Here is an 18,125-nt window from a genome sequence, read left to right as displayed (position 1 = left end):
TAACTTTTTTTCAAAAGACTGCACAACTCTTTTATTTATCATCATTACACTACACATGATTTGCTAAAAATAAATAGATAAATAAAAACATATGTGCGATGTAAAAATTAGGGGTGTATAGGAACCGACTGGACCGGTCGCAACCGACGGGAATTGGTGAAGAACCGATCGGCCGGTGGTATATATTTACTCAAACTAATATCAGTTGGTTCAGTCCCTATTTGAACCATTGTCAAACCGCCGAACCGGCTGATGGTAGATATAAGTTTTTCTCTTATATATGAAATGACGTTGTTTCATTTAATTGAGTGAAATGTAAGATAAAACAGTGCCTGCTGTGTTTAAAGTAGGGTTTAATAACTCTCTAGTCCCTCCTCTCTCCCCTGCCGCCCCCACTCTCTTCTTTTTCTTCTTCTTCCTCTCGATGCTCGATGTCTCTCCTAGTTCCCATAGCTCCCAGAGTCCCTGTAACAGCCCGCTAGAAATTCAATTGTGGAATTTCTTTTGACCTTAAGAACCTCGTGAAAATTCCGTAAGTTTACACGAATCGACTAATCGCATAGGTTTTAGCCTGTCAACATAGTTAGTATTATCACTCACTATGGTGCCAGAAATGCGATTTTAATTATTTGAGATAGTTAGAAGTGTCAGAATACATTATAGTCTACACCACTAGGCTTAATTGAATATTTAGGATTTTTCAGTACTAAGTTTATTACGTTTATTTTTGGAGTGAATAGTAATCTCGGTAAACGTACTAAATGCAGTGTTTTCAAAATCACAGTGTGAAATATCCAAATTAGGTTAGCGAAATTTTATTTGGATACTTGGCAAGATCTTAACCACACATAATGAATAGTATTAGATACTTAGCACAAAGAGAAACCATTAGATGGAATTGTGAAGGAAATCAAGGTGTGAGATCATGACACCTAAGCAAAATACTCATTTGAAAAATATCTTAAGAACATAGATTTAAAATACACATGGAAAGATTTTAACCACCTTACTCTTCCAAGTCTACTCCACATTTAGAAAATATTTTGAACTAATTTCGTGGATATTATTGGGTAAAAATATCTTGAGTTGATTTTTGTAGATATTATTAGGTAAGAGAGTCCTACACTCCACTCTCACTCCGGTAAAAGAGTCCTACACTTAACTCTCACTTCGGGTAAGAGAGTCCTACACTTAACTCTCACTCCAGCCTCATCTCTTCCATATCTTATCCACAAATATCCCCAGCCATCCCTCCTCACGAAATTATCTTCATTTATGCTTTCCATTGAAAGAATACCAAACACTCTCTCTCGGACAACTTTTAGGAGTTCTTTTGCACACCCATTTCGAAGCTTTTGTAAGTGTTTTATCATAAAGTCTCCTTCATATAAGTTGTTCCTCTTTGAGTCTAGTTTCCGTAGATGCATTTTTCGTATCATTCCATGGTCATTTGGTCGGTCAAAAGTATTTTTAACCATAGAAAGGTCATTCTGGGCGTGAATCTAGAGAGTATGTTATAGTTTGGAGTTTTTGACCAAGCTAATGGATAGATATTGGTCCGAAATTTTTATGGAGTATTGTTAACATGTATATATGACTATTGGTTGAGGATTTTTGCATGATTAAAGGTTTTGATGAAAGATTTTCTTAGATTTAGAAACTTAGAAACTGGAAGAGGAAAAACAGTTTCTGTTTTGAGAAAGTTTAACTCTTTGGTGGTCTAAACCTATTCTAATGACTTTGATAATTTTATTGGAGGATCCTAAACATCTTATATACATGTTATATTATTATTTTGAAGATATTTGATGTTAGTTTCAAAGATATGAAATTTTATGCAAAGAGATATTCAGATAAGCCAAAGTGTGGATATTCTTGGCTAAATTTATGTTTTGATTAATTTCTAACCATGTGATCTTGAATTAGAAGCTTGTATATGTTTTAGGACATCTTTTTAAACCATGTAATGGTTTGGTTTGAAGATCATATATTTATAAGTCATAGATCAAGAGATTTATCAAAACTAGTTGAGGAAAAAGTTTCTGTTTTTGGACTAAGTGTAAAACCAAAAACTCCAAATTTTATTTTGTGATTTTGGTGACTTTAGTTTGATGATTTAAAGCATGGTTGATGTTAGGATGATATTATGAATATGTTAGAAGTAAGATTTGATTTTTGAAATTCTTGGAGATGTTTTGATTTAAGGTCAAAACTTGTGATTCAAGTGCTTGGATCTTTTTACAAAAAAGTTTGGTGTTGATTATTAGCTTTTTCTAAATGAATGTTTTAAGTATGGTTTTGAACTTAGGATTGGAAGATGTTTGTTGCAAAATTTTGGTTTAAGCATGAGTTTTGAAGTTGGAAGGAATTGCAACAAAAATAAAGGGAAATGGCCTATGGATGTTTAAACTATAGTGTGTTCTTCATAGTTGTGTTTTGTTTTAAATTTTTCTGAGTTGATATTTAAGTTTAGGATAAAATTTACATGAGGAATGTAAATTTTAGAAACTTTTAGAGTTAGTATGCAAAATCCTTAAGTTATGGGTAAAACGGTCATTTTTCCACATGTAGAGAGTAAAATGAAAATTTTACTCTTTAAGTTAGTATTTTCCATATTTCAAATTATTAGTGATTTAGTTCTAACTTTTAGAATTACTAATTACAGTTCCTCGTGATCGCACTTGAAGTTTTATAAGAAACGTGGAGATCGAGGTAAGTTAGCTTTTAACTTACTAGCAGTCTACTGTGTATGTGTGCTAAGTAAAAGAACTACAGTGTATGTATGTATGTTATCATATGTGTCATGCCATGTCAAGTTATCATGTAATTGTCTATTATACAGAATTTATTCTGTCATCAATTTTTATCTGTTACATAATATATTCTGTTATATATTACTGTATATTACAAGTACGTCATGCTAAGTATGTTATCCATTACATGTAAGTTAAGTCATGTAATATTCACTGTTGCAAGTATGTCATGTTAAATATGTTGTCTATTATATGTTATGCCATGTTACGAAATGTTTCTATCTCAAGTTGGTCATGTATTCTAAGTTATGTTCAAGTCACGTTATGTCACGTCAGGACTTCAGTCCTTTCGTATTCCAGTCACATTTCATCTTGAGTACATTATGATGTGTAGAATACATGGGGCCACAACAACTGTGGAGTATGTATTTTTAATGTTAAGTCAAGTTTGTGTAGAATACATGGGGCCACAACAACTGTGGAGTATGTATTTAACTACAATTGTGATGCGTAAAATACATGGGGCCACAACAACTGTGGAGTATGTATTTTTCATGTTAAGTCAAGTTTGTGTAGAATACATGGGGCCACAACAACTGTGGAGTATGTATTTTTAATGTTAAGTCAAGTTTGTGTAGAATACATGGGGCCACAACAACTGTGGAGTATGTATTTAACTACAATTGTGATGCGTAAAATACATGGGGCCATAACGACTGTGGAGTATGTATTTTTCATGTTAAGTCAAGTTTGTGTAGAATACATGGGGCCACAACAACTGTGGAGTATGTATTTTTAATGTTAAGTCAAGTTTGTGTAGAATACATGGGGCCACAACAACTGTGGAGTATGTATTTACACGTAGAATACATGGGGCCATAACAACTGTGGAGTATGTATTTTTCATGTTAATTCAAGTTTCAGAGCAAGTTTATGCTAAGTCAAGTTCAGTTCATGTTTCAATTTAAGTTATGTCAATTATGCTATATTGTACGCTAAGTTATTCTTTAATTACTTATGAATTTGATTATGCATTTATGCTTTTACTGTCATCCATGCATCATTAGTCTGTGTGGAAGTTTTTTGTTAACTTGCTGAGATTTGTAATCAAATCTCACTGTGGTAGTCCCAACTACCATTCCTCCCGAATGATAGATCTTGTTACAGGACCTAAAAGAGGACCAGGAGCTGACCAACTAGACACAGTCGACTGAACGACGGTGCGTCGTTAATGTTAATATAGTAGTTAAATTACTACTTGTACGATGGAGTTGCATCTCCAGTACTTTTGGATCATAACTATTTTGGAATAGTGCTGTGATCTTAGTTATTCAATGGATTTTTATGTATGAAGTATGTTTTAAGTATTGAGATATTTTCAGTTTGGTGCATAGTATTGCTAAAGAAAAAAATTATCTGCTGCGAATATTGCATAATGTTAGATGCATGTTAGGATTATTGCATCTTATATGTCATGAACGGGGGCAGGTAACCTTGTGTTGCATGTCTCGATGCTTCAAATGTCCGTCCGATCCCAAACGGAATTTGGGGGCGTCACAGTCCCAACTCCCAAGTCCCACTATCCCAACTTCCTCCCGATTCTCAGACCCCCACAAAAATGAAGCTGTTGCGCCCAACCTTGCAGACTCCCACATTGCCGCCACACTTCATTAATCAAAGCCACGAATCACCAAGCTTCTCTCAACTTTGTTTGTTTGTTATTTTCATTTGTGATTTTTATTTTGAGTTTATTTATTATGTATTTTTTAATTTTTTGTGATGTGTTGATTTGTTGTGAAATTGTGATGTAAATTTGCTTATTTGGAGATGGGCTAATCATCGATAAATCGACCATCGAATCGATCAACACCAGCCATAAGATTCCGACGGGTTCTTTTCCTTCCTGGAAGTCAGTTTCGATCGATATCTTAATGCAAAAGTACTGTAATTTTGGTTTTGTATCGAAATCGCACTATTGCGTTTGGTTTAAAATTTTTCTTATTGAAATGATTAATAATGGTTTAAGAATAATCTAGTGACATAAGAATAATCTAGTGACAGCATGGCAAGGACTCTCATATCACATATGACCAGACGGACACCAACTCCTAGGTACGCATGCAAAAGCATTGACCTACTATTTGTTTTTCTCCCTTTTTCGTGGGTGAAGATAAGCAAGTACTTGATTATTTTTTTCCACATAGGATTCTACTCGACATGAATCCAGCCAGCATGCATGTATGGAATTTTCTATGCTGAATAAACTTTAATGACTACTCACCAAACCGAACCCTCTTTACTGAATTTTGTCACATCGCCTTCTAACACTGCCGGCCCACATGATTTGCCAGATATAAAGCACTAACGTCCCCGAATAAATATTATGGACTTTTCCTGCTGGAATCGTACCACTTTTAACCCTATCTTATTTAGTAAAAATATTTCAATTTCATCAACAATGAGCTTATTGAAAGAAAGAATTACATAAAATTAATAATCACTTTATAACTATAGCACTTCTCTTATATATATATAGAAAATCTAGAAAGAAAATCCACCTTATGAGTGTGCCAAATAGGGGTTGTACAGAAGAGTCCAAGAGAGAATTTATAAGAATTACATAATGTAAGCTAAACCCCTAAAGTGGTGATGTTTCAAGAGCTATGGCTACATGCTATTGGCACGAATTTAATTAAGTTTTGTAGAATAATCATGATTTTGGGAAGTGTAGATCTAAATTTTTGGCAAGCACAGACATCAAGGGTGCTACGTATGGATCTTAATCTATGACCTAAATTTTGAAAAAAGTTGAAAGCTAATCGATTATGATCATCATGTATACATGAATGTGATGATGCATATCGTGCATTTCTTATGTAATTCCTCACATCTGCTAGCTATAAAGTACTACATCAACATGATCAGCTGCTCCTTTTTTTTGTCAAGTCTTTTCGTTTTCATTCATCTCATTACGTTGGTTTGAAGCCGAACCATTCTTCTTCTATGGTCGCGTGTAAAAGCAATATCATTGCAGTCCTTGGCAGACAACTTAATTTGGAGTGTCTTAATTGGTTTAGCTTGCTGTCAAGAATGGACCACTATTCATTCTTGTTGCAACATATTGATCATCATGCAGTACATGAGGCAGAGTTACTGCCAAATGATGCTCACCCGCTTGCATGCATGGTATATATACACAGAACTATTGCATATATAAAAAGATTATATAAAAATAAATATATAAATTAATATAATTTTATGGGATACGTTATATTTATTTTATAATAAAAATAATTTTACAATTTGACGTATCTCATTAAATCACATTAATTTATAAATTTATTTTTGTGTAATGTCTTTGTGTATAAAATATTTGGTATATATATATAGTTACCATGTATATATATATAGTTATTTTATTTTCAAGTCAGTATATAGAATACACTTACCTTCACCTCACTTAAATGGTAAAATTTGATTTGTAAGATCTAAATTTTAAAATTTATCTTTCAAATAAAATTATGCTATGTTAATATTTTATAACTGGGTATTTATGCTCTATACACCGACTTAAGAATAAAATTTTTCTACCTATATATATATGCTAAGTAATTCGTAAATAACTAGATCGAGTAATTAATTAAGCCATTTATAATATTGTTTAGCAATAATGCACCCAAAGACAAAGGGTCTCGTTGAAGAGACTGTGCAACATCCATCCATCAAGTCGTTTAACCAACTGGACTTTAACTCATAACCTAACTTAATTTGCAATGATACGCCAGTTTATACATGCAAACTTGTTGTACTGGACTTCAAGTAATCCAATCTAATCTGCAATTCTTGTCAATTAATTGATCATCTCTACCTCTTTATTTTCGTTTGAGCCAATGATCCAATATTTAAGTTGCTTTGATGCCACACTAAGTGTTCATTCCCGTGAATCAATGATGATTATTGCTTAAAGTCTAATCCCAATGATCATCTCTTTGTCTAGGAACTGATCAATAAGTCTTAGTCAGGCTGCATACAATACACATTTGTATAAAGACTCTCCAAAGTAATTGATCAAGCTTTCAAGTTGGAAATATATAGTTATAATTTGATATGGGTACGATATATAATACTTACTAAAAAGAAATGTTTTAGTTACAAAAAGATTTTATCAAAATAAATTAATCATATACTGACATGGGTTGATATAATACGTTAAAATTTAAATTATAAACTTACTTTGATTGTAAATTGATAGATTTTTAGGTCCCGTTTTATTGTAAGAATTAATTAAAATTAACTTAGCCCAGTTTAATTTTAAACTGAGTCTAATATCCAAATACCAAATTCTTAAGTTTTTAGACTCATCTCAATTCAAAATATTTTTACACGTGGGGGCTACAACATTTTTCATTTCAACACTTCTTTATACGTGAGATTCGCAATCCATTTCAACTTTCTATAAATAGTATTAAACTTATCTTAACATCCAAATACATCTAAACTTATTTTAGATGGGTCCTAGATAACTCACTCCATCAACTCAACTCATTATTATTCATAAAGAACTTAACTCAGTTCAACATTTAAACGCAACCTTAACATATCATAAGAAGTTAAGTGATCATTTTCTAATCAATTTATTTTTATAAAATCTTTTTGTAACTGTAGTATTTCGAAAGACAATCGTACGTATTACTTCGTGCATATATCACTTGAAATAGAGAGAGGGTATAATAATACGATGTGTGTTATATATATGGTGTCCATCATTACCAAGTGTTGATCATATAATCTTGTAACCAAAATATGTGATATGTCCGTCAAAACGTGCTGCTTGTGTGTCCCAAATGGGCTACCGCGCGCCGATCCTGCTAATTAATTTTGATTGTATTCTTGGGATCGGAGTAACATGAATCATGATCATATCAAAGCAACTTAAGATAAAGTTGGACCATGTCTCAAAATTTAAGGTCAACGAAACATTTCGAATATTACGTTGAAAGAAAAGATGTAACTATGTTTAATAAAAATAATTAGTTGGTGGCCCGTATAATCATTAATGTACTAACGATTATTGAGTGGTTACATGATCAATATCATAAGGCGATCGACTTGAGCATTTTTTTTTTTTTTTTTTTTGAGTATTGCCATTATATATATGAAAGAGCAATTTTATATAGATATATATCATATATGTGATGGTTATGGAATTTGTGGTTGCCCTTTAAAGAAACTTTCAAATCAATGAAATCCATATCTCTCTCTCTCTCTCTGGTTGTTTAAGTTAGAATAATTTAAAATGAGTCTTAACGAATCTCAGTATTGATTTGTCGTGCACCTTCGCATCCAAAACTAGTTTAATTAATCAAATGGTTTTATTATGACAAAAATTTTGTTAATTCTGCCCTGAGTAGCACTACCTAAAAAACCATTCTGATCAACGCGAAAATGCTCTCAACCAAAGCCTAAAAATCTCCTCATGTCCGTTCACATCTCTGTCCAGAATGGGATGGAACTAGTTTCGGCTCTACCGACCCTCCTTTTGTCCAACTTATCCTAGAATTGAGCATCGATTTTTTTTATTTTTTTGCCACTTTTTTCTTTGTTTTCCAACTATAGCATGGAGATACTCTGATCTATTGCTTTCCGGCTACCCACAACTGCCATGCACTGCATTGCAAGATTCTCCAATTGTTGATATTTCGAATGACAAAAGAATAAGATAGTCAGAAAGAGCAGCGTATACGTTTCATGGGTGGCTCAAATCTAGTGTGCTATTCACCCATTGCCATGCCAAAGAGAATCTTTCGTTGCCGTGCGCATTACTATTAGGGTCAACTACTTTGAATATCTTAAATCCGACTAACATCCTTTCTTCAAGAGTGGTGCATGACCTTCATGCGCCTTCACAGTCACAGACAATCGTCCGTTGGCGATTCGATCCATATTCCGCTTGTCATTTCCTTGTGTTCTTGCTTCTTTTAACTAAGAATCGAGATAAAAAAGGTAGTGAAAGTCTTTTTCAACCAATCCAAACCATCAAAATGCAACAATCCATTGCGACATCCAGTCATAGTAAACGGGCTGCACCAAAATTATTTCAGACAGGTCCCCTTTGTGAGAAATGGGTGAGAGTTAAGTCATTGGTTCTAGATTTTTTTTTTTAATTTTTTTTATTTATGTCATTCTTGTGTTATATTAACTAATTTGAGATAATTATTGGGGCTTCCCACTTTGTTGACTCTTGTATCTTATAACTGTTAAATATATTTATAACATGCTTGCTTAGAAAAAAAATCTGCCCTTAATATGCCGTATTGGTTGACAAAAATAAAAATTAGGAATTTGAAACTCTTTGAATTGTTGGAGTGACTAGCGAGTGCATGCAATATTGTCTCTCGTGTCCAGTCGTCATGTTCATCCTTATAACATCCCAACAAAGGACATGAACTTCAACCAAGCTCAGGCCTTCTTATGAAGTGGAGATTTTCAAAGGAAAAGAAAAGGCTATGGTTCTCATAATTGGCTGCTAAGGGCTAACGATATAAGATACATAAAAATGTAGTTATTCTAAGACCTCTAGACCTCTAAACTATATATTGCTTACATGTTATATTTTGATTTAAAAAATGAATTTTAAAATTTGAACTTTACAAATTAAATCTTACCATTTAAGTAATTATAAATTAAATTTTATTATTTAAGTAATGTGAATGATATACTCTACGCACTAACTTGAGAATTAGGAGTGAAAATTGACGCCGACCGATGCCGTTAATGAGGGAGAAGCCACCGATCGTAACAGGTTGATGGAGAGGAAGAAAACAAACTGTATCGATTTTAGCAGTTCTCTATCGATTCTCGATCAGTTTTTGATTATTTTAGTGGTTTAATTCGCCTAATAGAGTAGAGAGTGTTGCAGAGGAGAGAGGGAGGGAGCCGGTGCAACATATGCGAGGAACAAAAAAAAGAAGAAGCTAGAGGTTGAAGATGGTCTGATCTTAAAATGATGCCATTTGGTTTAAAATAAGTGATATTATTTCAATTAAATTTTCTTTTTTATATGTCTTAAATGATTTCAATTATCTGTTATATACTTATATGTAAAAAGCGATGCCATTCCTGTCGAACAGACGTTGATGGTTTTGAATAAATTTTATCGTACGCCGACCGGTTCACCATCAGTTCTTGATACGGCCGATCGGTTAGCGTCAGTGACGACCAATTTTTCGATTTTCTGTACACTCCTATTGAGAATAACAGTTTTGAATTGAACCTTTGTTGAAACGAAATCTTATATTAAAGCGACTTAAGTTGACACAACAACCGTAACGGATCAGCAACTTTCTTTTTAAGCTCGACTAGGGCCCGAAACATTTGAACCCGAAAAGCAAGCAAAGAGACAGAAGAAGGCCGAACCCACTTTCGCTGAAGGCCCATGGACCTTGACGTTGCACGAGGCACTGCCGCTACAAGTTTTTTGATCTCTCTCTAATCTGAACTCAGTGAGGCTCTGTAAATAATCGGAAGGAAACGGTGTTGGATTCGGAGAAGGATGGTGAAGACAAAGCACCAAAGCCGGAAACCTATGAAGAAGCAGCCTCGTGTAAACATTCATTCCCCATAATTGTTGTCCTCGTTATTCTTTTATTTGTTCTTGTCTCATTGGCTGTATTCGCCAAAGCTTATGCATTATCGCTTACAAATCTTGTTTCTATTTCGGATTTAGTAGTACAGTTTTTCTTAAACGAAACTATCTCTGCAGGCTCACAAATTTTGTAACAGTTGATACGGACTATATTGTATATTTGACTTTCAACTTTGTTTATTAAATTTGTATCGAGTTTTTGTTATTCTTATTTTTACTCACTTGTTTAATTTTTCGGTCCATGATTTGGGTTTGGTTCAATTAGAGAAGTTTGTGATATCTGAATACGGAGAGCTAAAGCTATGTAGCGAAGAATTTGAGGCTGCGAGGGGGTAAAGAATTATTGGTAAAGAAACCTCAGTTTTTCTAAGGATAATTCCGGTAATAGTAGCAGTTAAGCTGCTAATTGTAGTATATATTTTCCGAGCATTAATTTATCTGCACGTCTCTATGATATGGTAACGAAGCAAAATCTGCATTTTGGAGACTGTTTAATAGGATAAGTCGTTTGCCTTTGATCAAGTGTGATTATTATTATTATTTTTTGGTTGAAATTCGAGATTAGATGAAGTGTGCGGTATCTCAATGAGATGTCGTGCAGCATTTTTCCTTAGATGATTGTTTTAGCCGATGGGATTGATTGGAGGATGCGCATGACAATTTGACCCCTGAAGGAGTGAATAATCAGACGAGCTTATTTTTGCCAAGCTTAGATTGTATGGTCTTTTGGATGATGGGAGGATTGTTTATCAAGTTAAATAATTTGGCTGTATTTGGCATAATGCTTTAATAAATGGTTCATTTTAAAAATTCTAAAACAATTGGTGAATGGAAATTTAATTGGTTGACAGGTCAAAAAGCAGGGAAAGCCGGCGGATCTTTCTCAGTTCCGTGCTCAGCTTGATGCATTGGGCCTAAAAATTGTCCAAGTGACTGCAGATGGCAATTGTTTTTTCAGGCGAGTATTAATTCCATGGCCTCATCTTAATCTGGCTACTTACAGTATGTACCGTGTGGTGTAATTGTACTTCTGAAATTCTTATATTGATAGGTTTTAAGGTTGCATTCTAACCATGCACATGTACGTAGATTATTCAACTTTTCTTGTGTCTGATCCGTGTCTTACAATTTACCTACAAAATAAAGGCATCAAATACTTTCTGTAATAACGCAGTTTAATTTGTTTATTTGCAGGGCGCTTGCAGATCAGTTGGAAGGAAATGAAGAGGAACATAAAAAATATCGCAGCATGGTGGTAGAATATATTTTGGTACTTGGCCTTTGAGAGAAATTAAACCTTTTGTTTCCATGAGTACCCTCTCTTTTTCTTCTCTTTTTTTATCCTTTTTCATTTGGTGAGTCTTTTGGTGAGAATATTGATCTTGCACCTTTTCCTTTTCTCGATTTTGTGGTGTTTTACAACAGTATGCAGTTCTTAATCCGTTATACACACACTCTTGTTTTAGAAGTAGATTTGTACTACAATGATTAGTGATATGTTGTTCTAATAAGCATAGAGGGACTTTGTGATATAAATGGCAGTCGGTATGAAAGAAATGGTATTTGAAATACTTGTTTCTTATACTTGGAAATGTGACAGTTAAGCTGTTACATGTTTTTTCTGAGCTTATGGTCTTAAAGTTACTTCATTTTACTTTCATTTTTTCTAGCACGTAAACAGGTAAAAACCTGCCTGTCAATGTGAAATCTCTTTTTATTTTAATGGCCTTTGCAACTCTGTTTATTGTTGTTTGCAAGAATTTTTATTCTGTGTATTGTTTTTGTTTACAATGACTTGGGTTTTTTTGGCAAACTGGATGGATGATTTACTTTGTTCTCCCACTCGCTCCCCCCAAGCCTCAATCCCAACCCCATTTTTTTGGACAATCAGCTTGTAAAGGTTTTGACATTGGAGTTGTAACTAACAGAAGAATCGCGAAATGTTTGAACCATTTATCGAGGATGAGGTACCATTTGATGAATATTGCCAATCCATGGAAAAGGAAGGCACATGGGCTGGACATATGGAATTGCAGGCTGCTTCTCTTGTTACCCATTGTAATATATGCATTCACAGAGTGAGACCCTTTTCTTCTGTGTTAGCATCTATTACTAGCACTCATCTATATACTCTCTTGATCGGGATAATATACTTATTTTCCCCTTTCTTTTTTCCTCTTTTTTTTTCCTTATATTTTGGCGTTTCAGTTTTGCACCATTAAGCTAGTCTTTTAAGTGCTTTAGTCAAACTTAATGGGAAATTCTCTCTGTGGTACAAGCTGAGGCTGCCTCTCAGTACTGATTGCATTAAATATTTTCAAGAGACTCTAGACCAATTTTTAAATCTAGTCTTAGAGACTTAAAGCTCCAGGGAATTTCAATATTTAACTGTATAGGATATATTTTTCTTAGGTATATGTTTATTAAAAAACATACAAAAGAAAAAAATATCGTCGGTCTGTATGCATGTATGCATCAAATGATAGTATGAAACTTTACTCTTAGCAGTATTCTATTGATTTTCCTGAGTTGTCTCCTTTTCTTCTTGATTTAGAGTATGCACCATATATTTGTTTTATAGTGTGAAAAATTAAAATGGTAGTCATGAAATGAATTCACAAATGTGATATTACCAGAAAAAATTATGACTATTCTTCCTGAAACTTAAATAATGACATTGAAGAGTGTATATGTAGCCTTTGAGTTTTGATTCATATAAGTTTCTGCAACAAATTTGCATAGGCAGAAAATGCCATAGTAATGTGCCCACTCCATCTGGCATTGCCGTGTTACAAAATTCATCCAGTCAAAACATTCATACACAACTTAAATTGAAGAAATCATGCATTTGTACTTCAACATGAACTCATACATATGCTTTCCCTCGCTATGCACCATGCTTTTCCTTTGTCCTATGTGGGATGGATCTTACTTGTTGCAGAATATGTCACCCCGCTGGTACATTCGTAATTTTGATGAACGTGAAGCTCGGATGGTCCATTTGTAAGTTTTCTAGAATCTTAATCCTGATTATAATATGCTTTGCATATCTTTTGATTGCGTGTAAGGTGTCAACCTCTCCTTGCAATTTGTATATTTGTGGAAAATATCTTCTACAATGGCCTTAATAGATCTGATGGGTGGGAAAGGATTATGTAGCCAATCTTGAATTTATGGGCCATGCTTTATTGAGTTGAGTGATGACAGTTGCTTTGACATATGGTACGTTCTAAGAACGCTAATAAATTTGGAACTGAGAGTTAGTTTTGTTGTAAATGTGTTTTAGTGTCTATATGATCTTCAATGTGCATTGTAAAATTATATTGGTAGGTGAGGACTCATAAGGTTAAGCTTTAAGAGGAAAAAAAAATTAAATACTGTCTAGTGCTTCTGTAGGACGTATTAATTACCAAACTTTTAATTAGAATGTGAGCAACTCACGTAATACAGAATCAACTAATTCTTTTCCATCCACAGAAAAATACATCTTTTTAGTGCTACAAGGAATGGCAGCCAGTTTTCTCTAGTGGTGCCACAATCATTACACTAATTATTTGTATGGGGTTTGATGCTTTGAGATATATCATCAGCTCAGTTTGGATCCACTTCTTTGTTTAGTAAAGGCTTCCTCCTATTATAGATGGTTGGTGTTTTTGTTCTGGAATATCATATGCAATTGTTTTTTCAGATCTTATCACGATGAAGAACATTACAATAGCGTGCGGTTAAAGGAAGACACTTGTGATGGGCCAGCTAGGCCAATCATTATCAAGGTAGGTTTGTACTTTTTTTTTTTTCTCTCTTTTACAAACTTTACCTTATCACTACAATGGTAATCTATATATGAGTCCAAACATTTACCGTGTTCCATATCCTGATAAACTATAGTTTGTGAAAGGCGGATGCTGATCTTTCAGCAACAGCTCATCAATCAAAAGTTGCAGTCAATCGATCCAAAGGGGGAACAGGCGAGGGTTGTATTCATGCTGGATCCATCAAAATGGTTATGGCAGGAAGTGGATGTCAAGATTCTGAAAAAGTGAATCAGGTGAGTGATAACCAGCTGCCTTTAATTTTATTTATTTTTGCTTCCCCCAAATCCTTCTTGTTTGACTGCAGTATCTCATAATGCTAACATCTTAAACTTCTATTTGCTGGTATGCTTAGACGGCTTGGAACTTTTAGGTGTTCCATGTTCCTTACGTATGTTTTTTCATACCAGGTTCTAGGGCAAGTACATGGTGATGTTGATCTTGCGATAGAGTTTCTTATAGCAGAACAAGGAACAGAAGACTGCTTGGTGAAAACCGATTCATTTCCTGGTCAAGCAGATACTTCCAATGGTAATGGCCGGTCAGTAGTTTTTGCACTCTCTAGATAATTAAATTAGGCTTTACCTGGATATGATGCCAGTTTTTTTCCTAAATAATAAGCTTTTTACATTCTACATAAATAGTTGTGTATGTGTTTTCTTGCCATTTTTTAGTTTATTCTGTAGGTGTTATCTTTGCTGAATAGTTTTATTCTTAAAAAGAAACCTTGAATGGAAGTCTAGATGCAAGGATTTCCAGCATTTTCATTTTAGAGAACCTAACCACTAGATTCTTATAGAATCAAGCAAATGTCAAGAGTCCTCTCCCTGCTTACTTCTGCTGGAAACGATATCAGATTACCTAGCATAAAATATTTAAAATCCTTACAACCTTCTTCTTTTGCAATTTATGGGGAAAAAAATATTGCCAGTCCACATTTTAATGTCAGTTAAGGGGCCGTGTCTTAAAATAATCAGAGGAAGGAAATGGGTGTTATTATGGTAGTTTTCTTGTTAGGAAATCATGCAATGGGTTTAAGCGTTCATGTGATGGGATGATTTGGAAGCAAATATTGCTTTATTTAGTGTTGTATATTTTAATCTGCAGTATCTATTTGTTTCTTACAATTGGTAAATTGGAAGGGTGTTTCGTTGATGACTTGGAAGCTGTTCTTTGTTTGTCTTTTTTAAATTGTTCTGCTTCTTTTGGTCTATTAATTAGTTGGTGTATTAGGACATTTTTCCTGGGAGTTTCTATTTTCTCAATCCATCCCAGTCCAAGTTTGAAAAGGGAGGATTGAACCTAAAGAGTGGAGAAATTTGTAACTTCTACTTGAAAAAGAGTGAATAAAAACTGGTGCAGCTTTAATTTGATTTGAGGTAGAAAGTTAAACTTGGGTTTTGGTTTTCAAGGCAATAGATCATTATTACTTACCTCATCTATTTTCTAACTATATGATTCAATTATAATCCATGGTTGGTTCACATTGTGGAATATTTCATGGTTCTTGTTTTTGTCTTTAGTGTTCTGATTTTAAAATTTTAAGGATGTCCAGGTGTAGATGAAAATGGAAATTGTGAGCAACATGAGGAAAAACAAGTAGAGAACATTGACAAACAAGATGTTTCCAGTAATAGCGTTGAAAGAAGTCGTGATGATAGTAGTTCCCAGCCAGATGACAAGGTTTTTTTGATATGATGAAAATTTGAAATCCTTTTTTGCTTCCATTTAAAATGAGGACTGTTTGTTCATCTTCCTTCCCTGCAGAGGATCTCAAGAAATAAGGTCTGTCCATGTGGTTCAAAGAAGAAATACAAGGCTTGTTGCGGAGCAGTCGCTGGAAGATCCTCTGCGAAGTTTGTTGTGTATGCCTTTTGAACTCCTATTTTCAAGGAATGTTTAAATCTTTCAGAACACAGTCATGCACACACTCATTCACTCTCACACACACACACAGAGACAGAGGTATGCATGTATTCACGTTCTTGTCTGGATCTCGAGAGGAGTTGGTTTGTTGTCTGGTTTAAACTTTAAACCATTGAGATATAATGAGAAGTCCTGCCCCTTAAACACTCCCATGCTCCTTCAGTCTTATTACAAATAGAGACAGAAATCTTAATACATTATTTTATTCATGCCTTGGCACCTCTGATAAAAAAATTCTGGGTCCTTCCCTGAATACAAATGTGGTGTTGTTATTTGTATCAGAAACCATTCAATTGACTCTAGAAAGGCTAGAAAGGAACGGCAGCAAGGCAAGAAAGGTGGAACTGCTAAAGCTGCACCAATTCATGGATCCGATGGAGGGCCGCCTGACATGGGTGCACTTTGTATTTGATCTGGATCTGAAAGTGTGAGTAATAACTTCTATGGGGGTGCTCTGTAATATTCCTTTTCTGAGCATTTGAGGAATATAATTCTTCCCCTTTATTCCTCTTTTAACAGCTGATAACTTCTGCTCTCGCAGAAAGAGAGGAACACCGGTATTACAGGTCAGTAATAAGTCAAATGATATGGTTTGTTCATTATTCTACTTATTTGCCTACTTGCAACGGATTTGTGGTATTTTTCTTCTTTGTTGCATACCGCCATGTGTTGTGCATATATATAGAATTTGTTCTACTTGGTTAATATCTTTGTTCTATATTCCTTGGAAAATAGATGTTCTGATTCGGTGCCTGAAATTGATACCTGTGTCATGTCTGTTTATTTTATAGCAGTTGATGTGAATAACGGAAGACCAGTACTTAAACGTTTGCACGCATGCATATCAGACCTGAAAAAGAGCAATCCAGTGACCTATCAAGCTACACAGTTGCGCGCATCATTATCTGCACAGACCAAACCGGCTTGACATGTAGTTGTTATTGTATATTGAGTTACTCCATACGGCATACGGTGGAATGACAGATCACCATGGTGTTACATGTTCATAGATGAAAATAGTTACATTAAAAAATGCTGAAAAATCATGTTAACACCATTAAAACAGGATAATTGAAGTGCAGAAAATTTGATGAAACCTGATCTGTTCCTATTTCTTTATAATGCCCATACATTTGTTGCCATGCTCAGATTTACCTTATCTATCACTTACGATCCTCTCAGTTTGTGTTATTGAGAGCGACTTTTTCTTTACAAATAATTATGGTTTTAAGGCATTTCCTTGGATGTACTGTAGCGCTATTTGAAGTTGCCAAGTAAATGAGGTTGGAATTGAAATTGACGCAACATGTTAAAAGTATGAATTAAAGGATTAAATTTACAATTTTACGTGGAATTTTTTTATATAAGAAGTGATTTGATATCTTATATTTTCCAGTTGAGTTTTCCCATCAGCTAATCCTTTTCAGACAAACAGTGATTCAACACCCTATTTGAATCCTACTACTCTAAGCTATATATGTGCCGTGATTTAGTTGAATGATACCATGACTAGCTTACAAGTATAAATCAATCACAGCTAGCCTGGATTTGGGTCAGATTTCTTTCTTAATAGAGTTGCTTGCCCAAACCTAATACATATATATATAGCTACAAACTTGGCTTGTTATCTTTTGATATTCGACCAAATTAGCTAATGGCTAAAAACTCTTTGATTTTGGGGTGCAAAGATACATGAAGAGACCTAAAAATAAATATTAAATTGTCGGTAGCTGAAAATACAATGAATTCATTCGTATGAATTGTTACTTAAGAGAACTAGGGGACAAAAAGTTATGAGAATTTGGTAATATTATATACAAATCTCAAATAGACAAGTCTCATGGAAGTTTTTTTACACCTTTTTTTAAGTAGGGTTCATTTGTTTATAAAGACTTGTGTGGAGCTCATCTATTTAAGGATCATTTCTCTTTGAAATTATCTTTTGTTCTGTTTGAACTACTCAATTGGTATTAGCAAAAGGTAGGGTAG

The 18,125-nt window shown here is 34.2% G+C and overlaps 1 protein-coding gene across 5 annotated transcripts; it reads left to right on the top strand.

Moving 5' to 3' along the window:
• The first annotated feature begins 10,206 nt into the window (after nucleotides 1-10,206).
• LOC122305287 (OVARIAN TUMOR DOMAIN-containing deubiquitinating enzyme 7) lies at nucleotides 10,207-17,232 on the top strand. Of its 5 annotated transcripts, none has more exons than XR_006241102.1 (13): nucleotides 10,207-10,356; nucleotides 11,250-11,356; nucleotides 11,593-11,668; nucleotides 12,327-12,476; nucleotides 13,340-13,401; nucleotides 14,087-14,171; nucleotides 14,297-14,446; nucleotides 14,621-14,741; nucleotides 15,766-15,893; nucleotides 15,978-16,075; nucleotides 16,419-16,563; nucleotides 16,656-16,702; nucleotides 16,931-17,232. XR_006241102.1 is itself a non-coding variant. In XM_043117703.1 (13 exons), exons 1-11 carry the CDS (start codon nucleotides 10,306-10,308, stop codon nucleotides 16,546-16,548), a joined length of 1,167 nt encoding a protein of 388 aa, XP_042973637.1. In that variant the 5' UTR covers nucleotides 10,207-10,305; the 3' UTR covers nucleotides 16,549-16,563; nucleotides 16,678-16,702; nucleotides 16,931-17,232. The 5 variants fall into 5 exon arrangements, 2 of the variants coding, with proteins under 2 accessions (XP_042973637.1, XP_042973640.1); XR_006241070.1 differs by having other exon boundaries at nucleotides 15,757-15,893; XR_006241074.1 differs by having other exon boundaries at nucleotides 15,757-15,893; nucleotides 16,928-17,232.
• Nucleotides 17,233-18,125: the final 893 nt, after the last annotated feature.

Source organism: Carya illinoinensis, chromosome 1, assembly GCF_018687715.1.
Source record: "Carya illinoinensis cultivar Pawnee chromosome 1, C.illinoinensisPawnee_v1, whole genome shotgun sequence".
NCBI lineage: Eukaryota > Viridiplantae > Streptophyta > Magnoliopsida > Fagales > Juglandaceae > Carya > Carya illinoinensis.
This window is presented reverse-complemented; position numbering and strand designations above follow the sequence as displayed.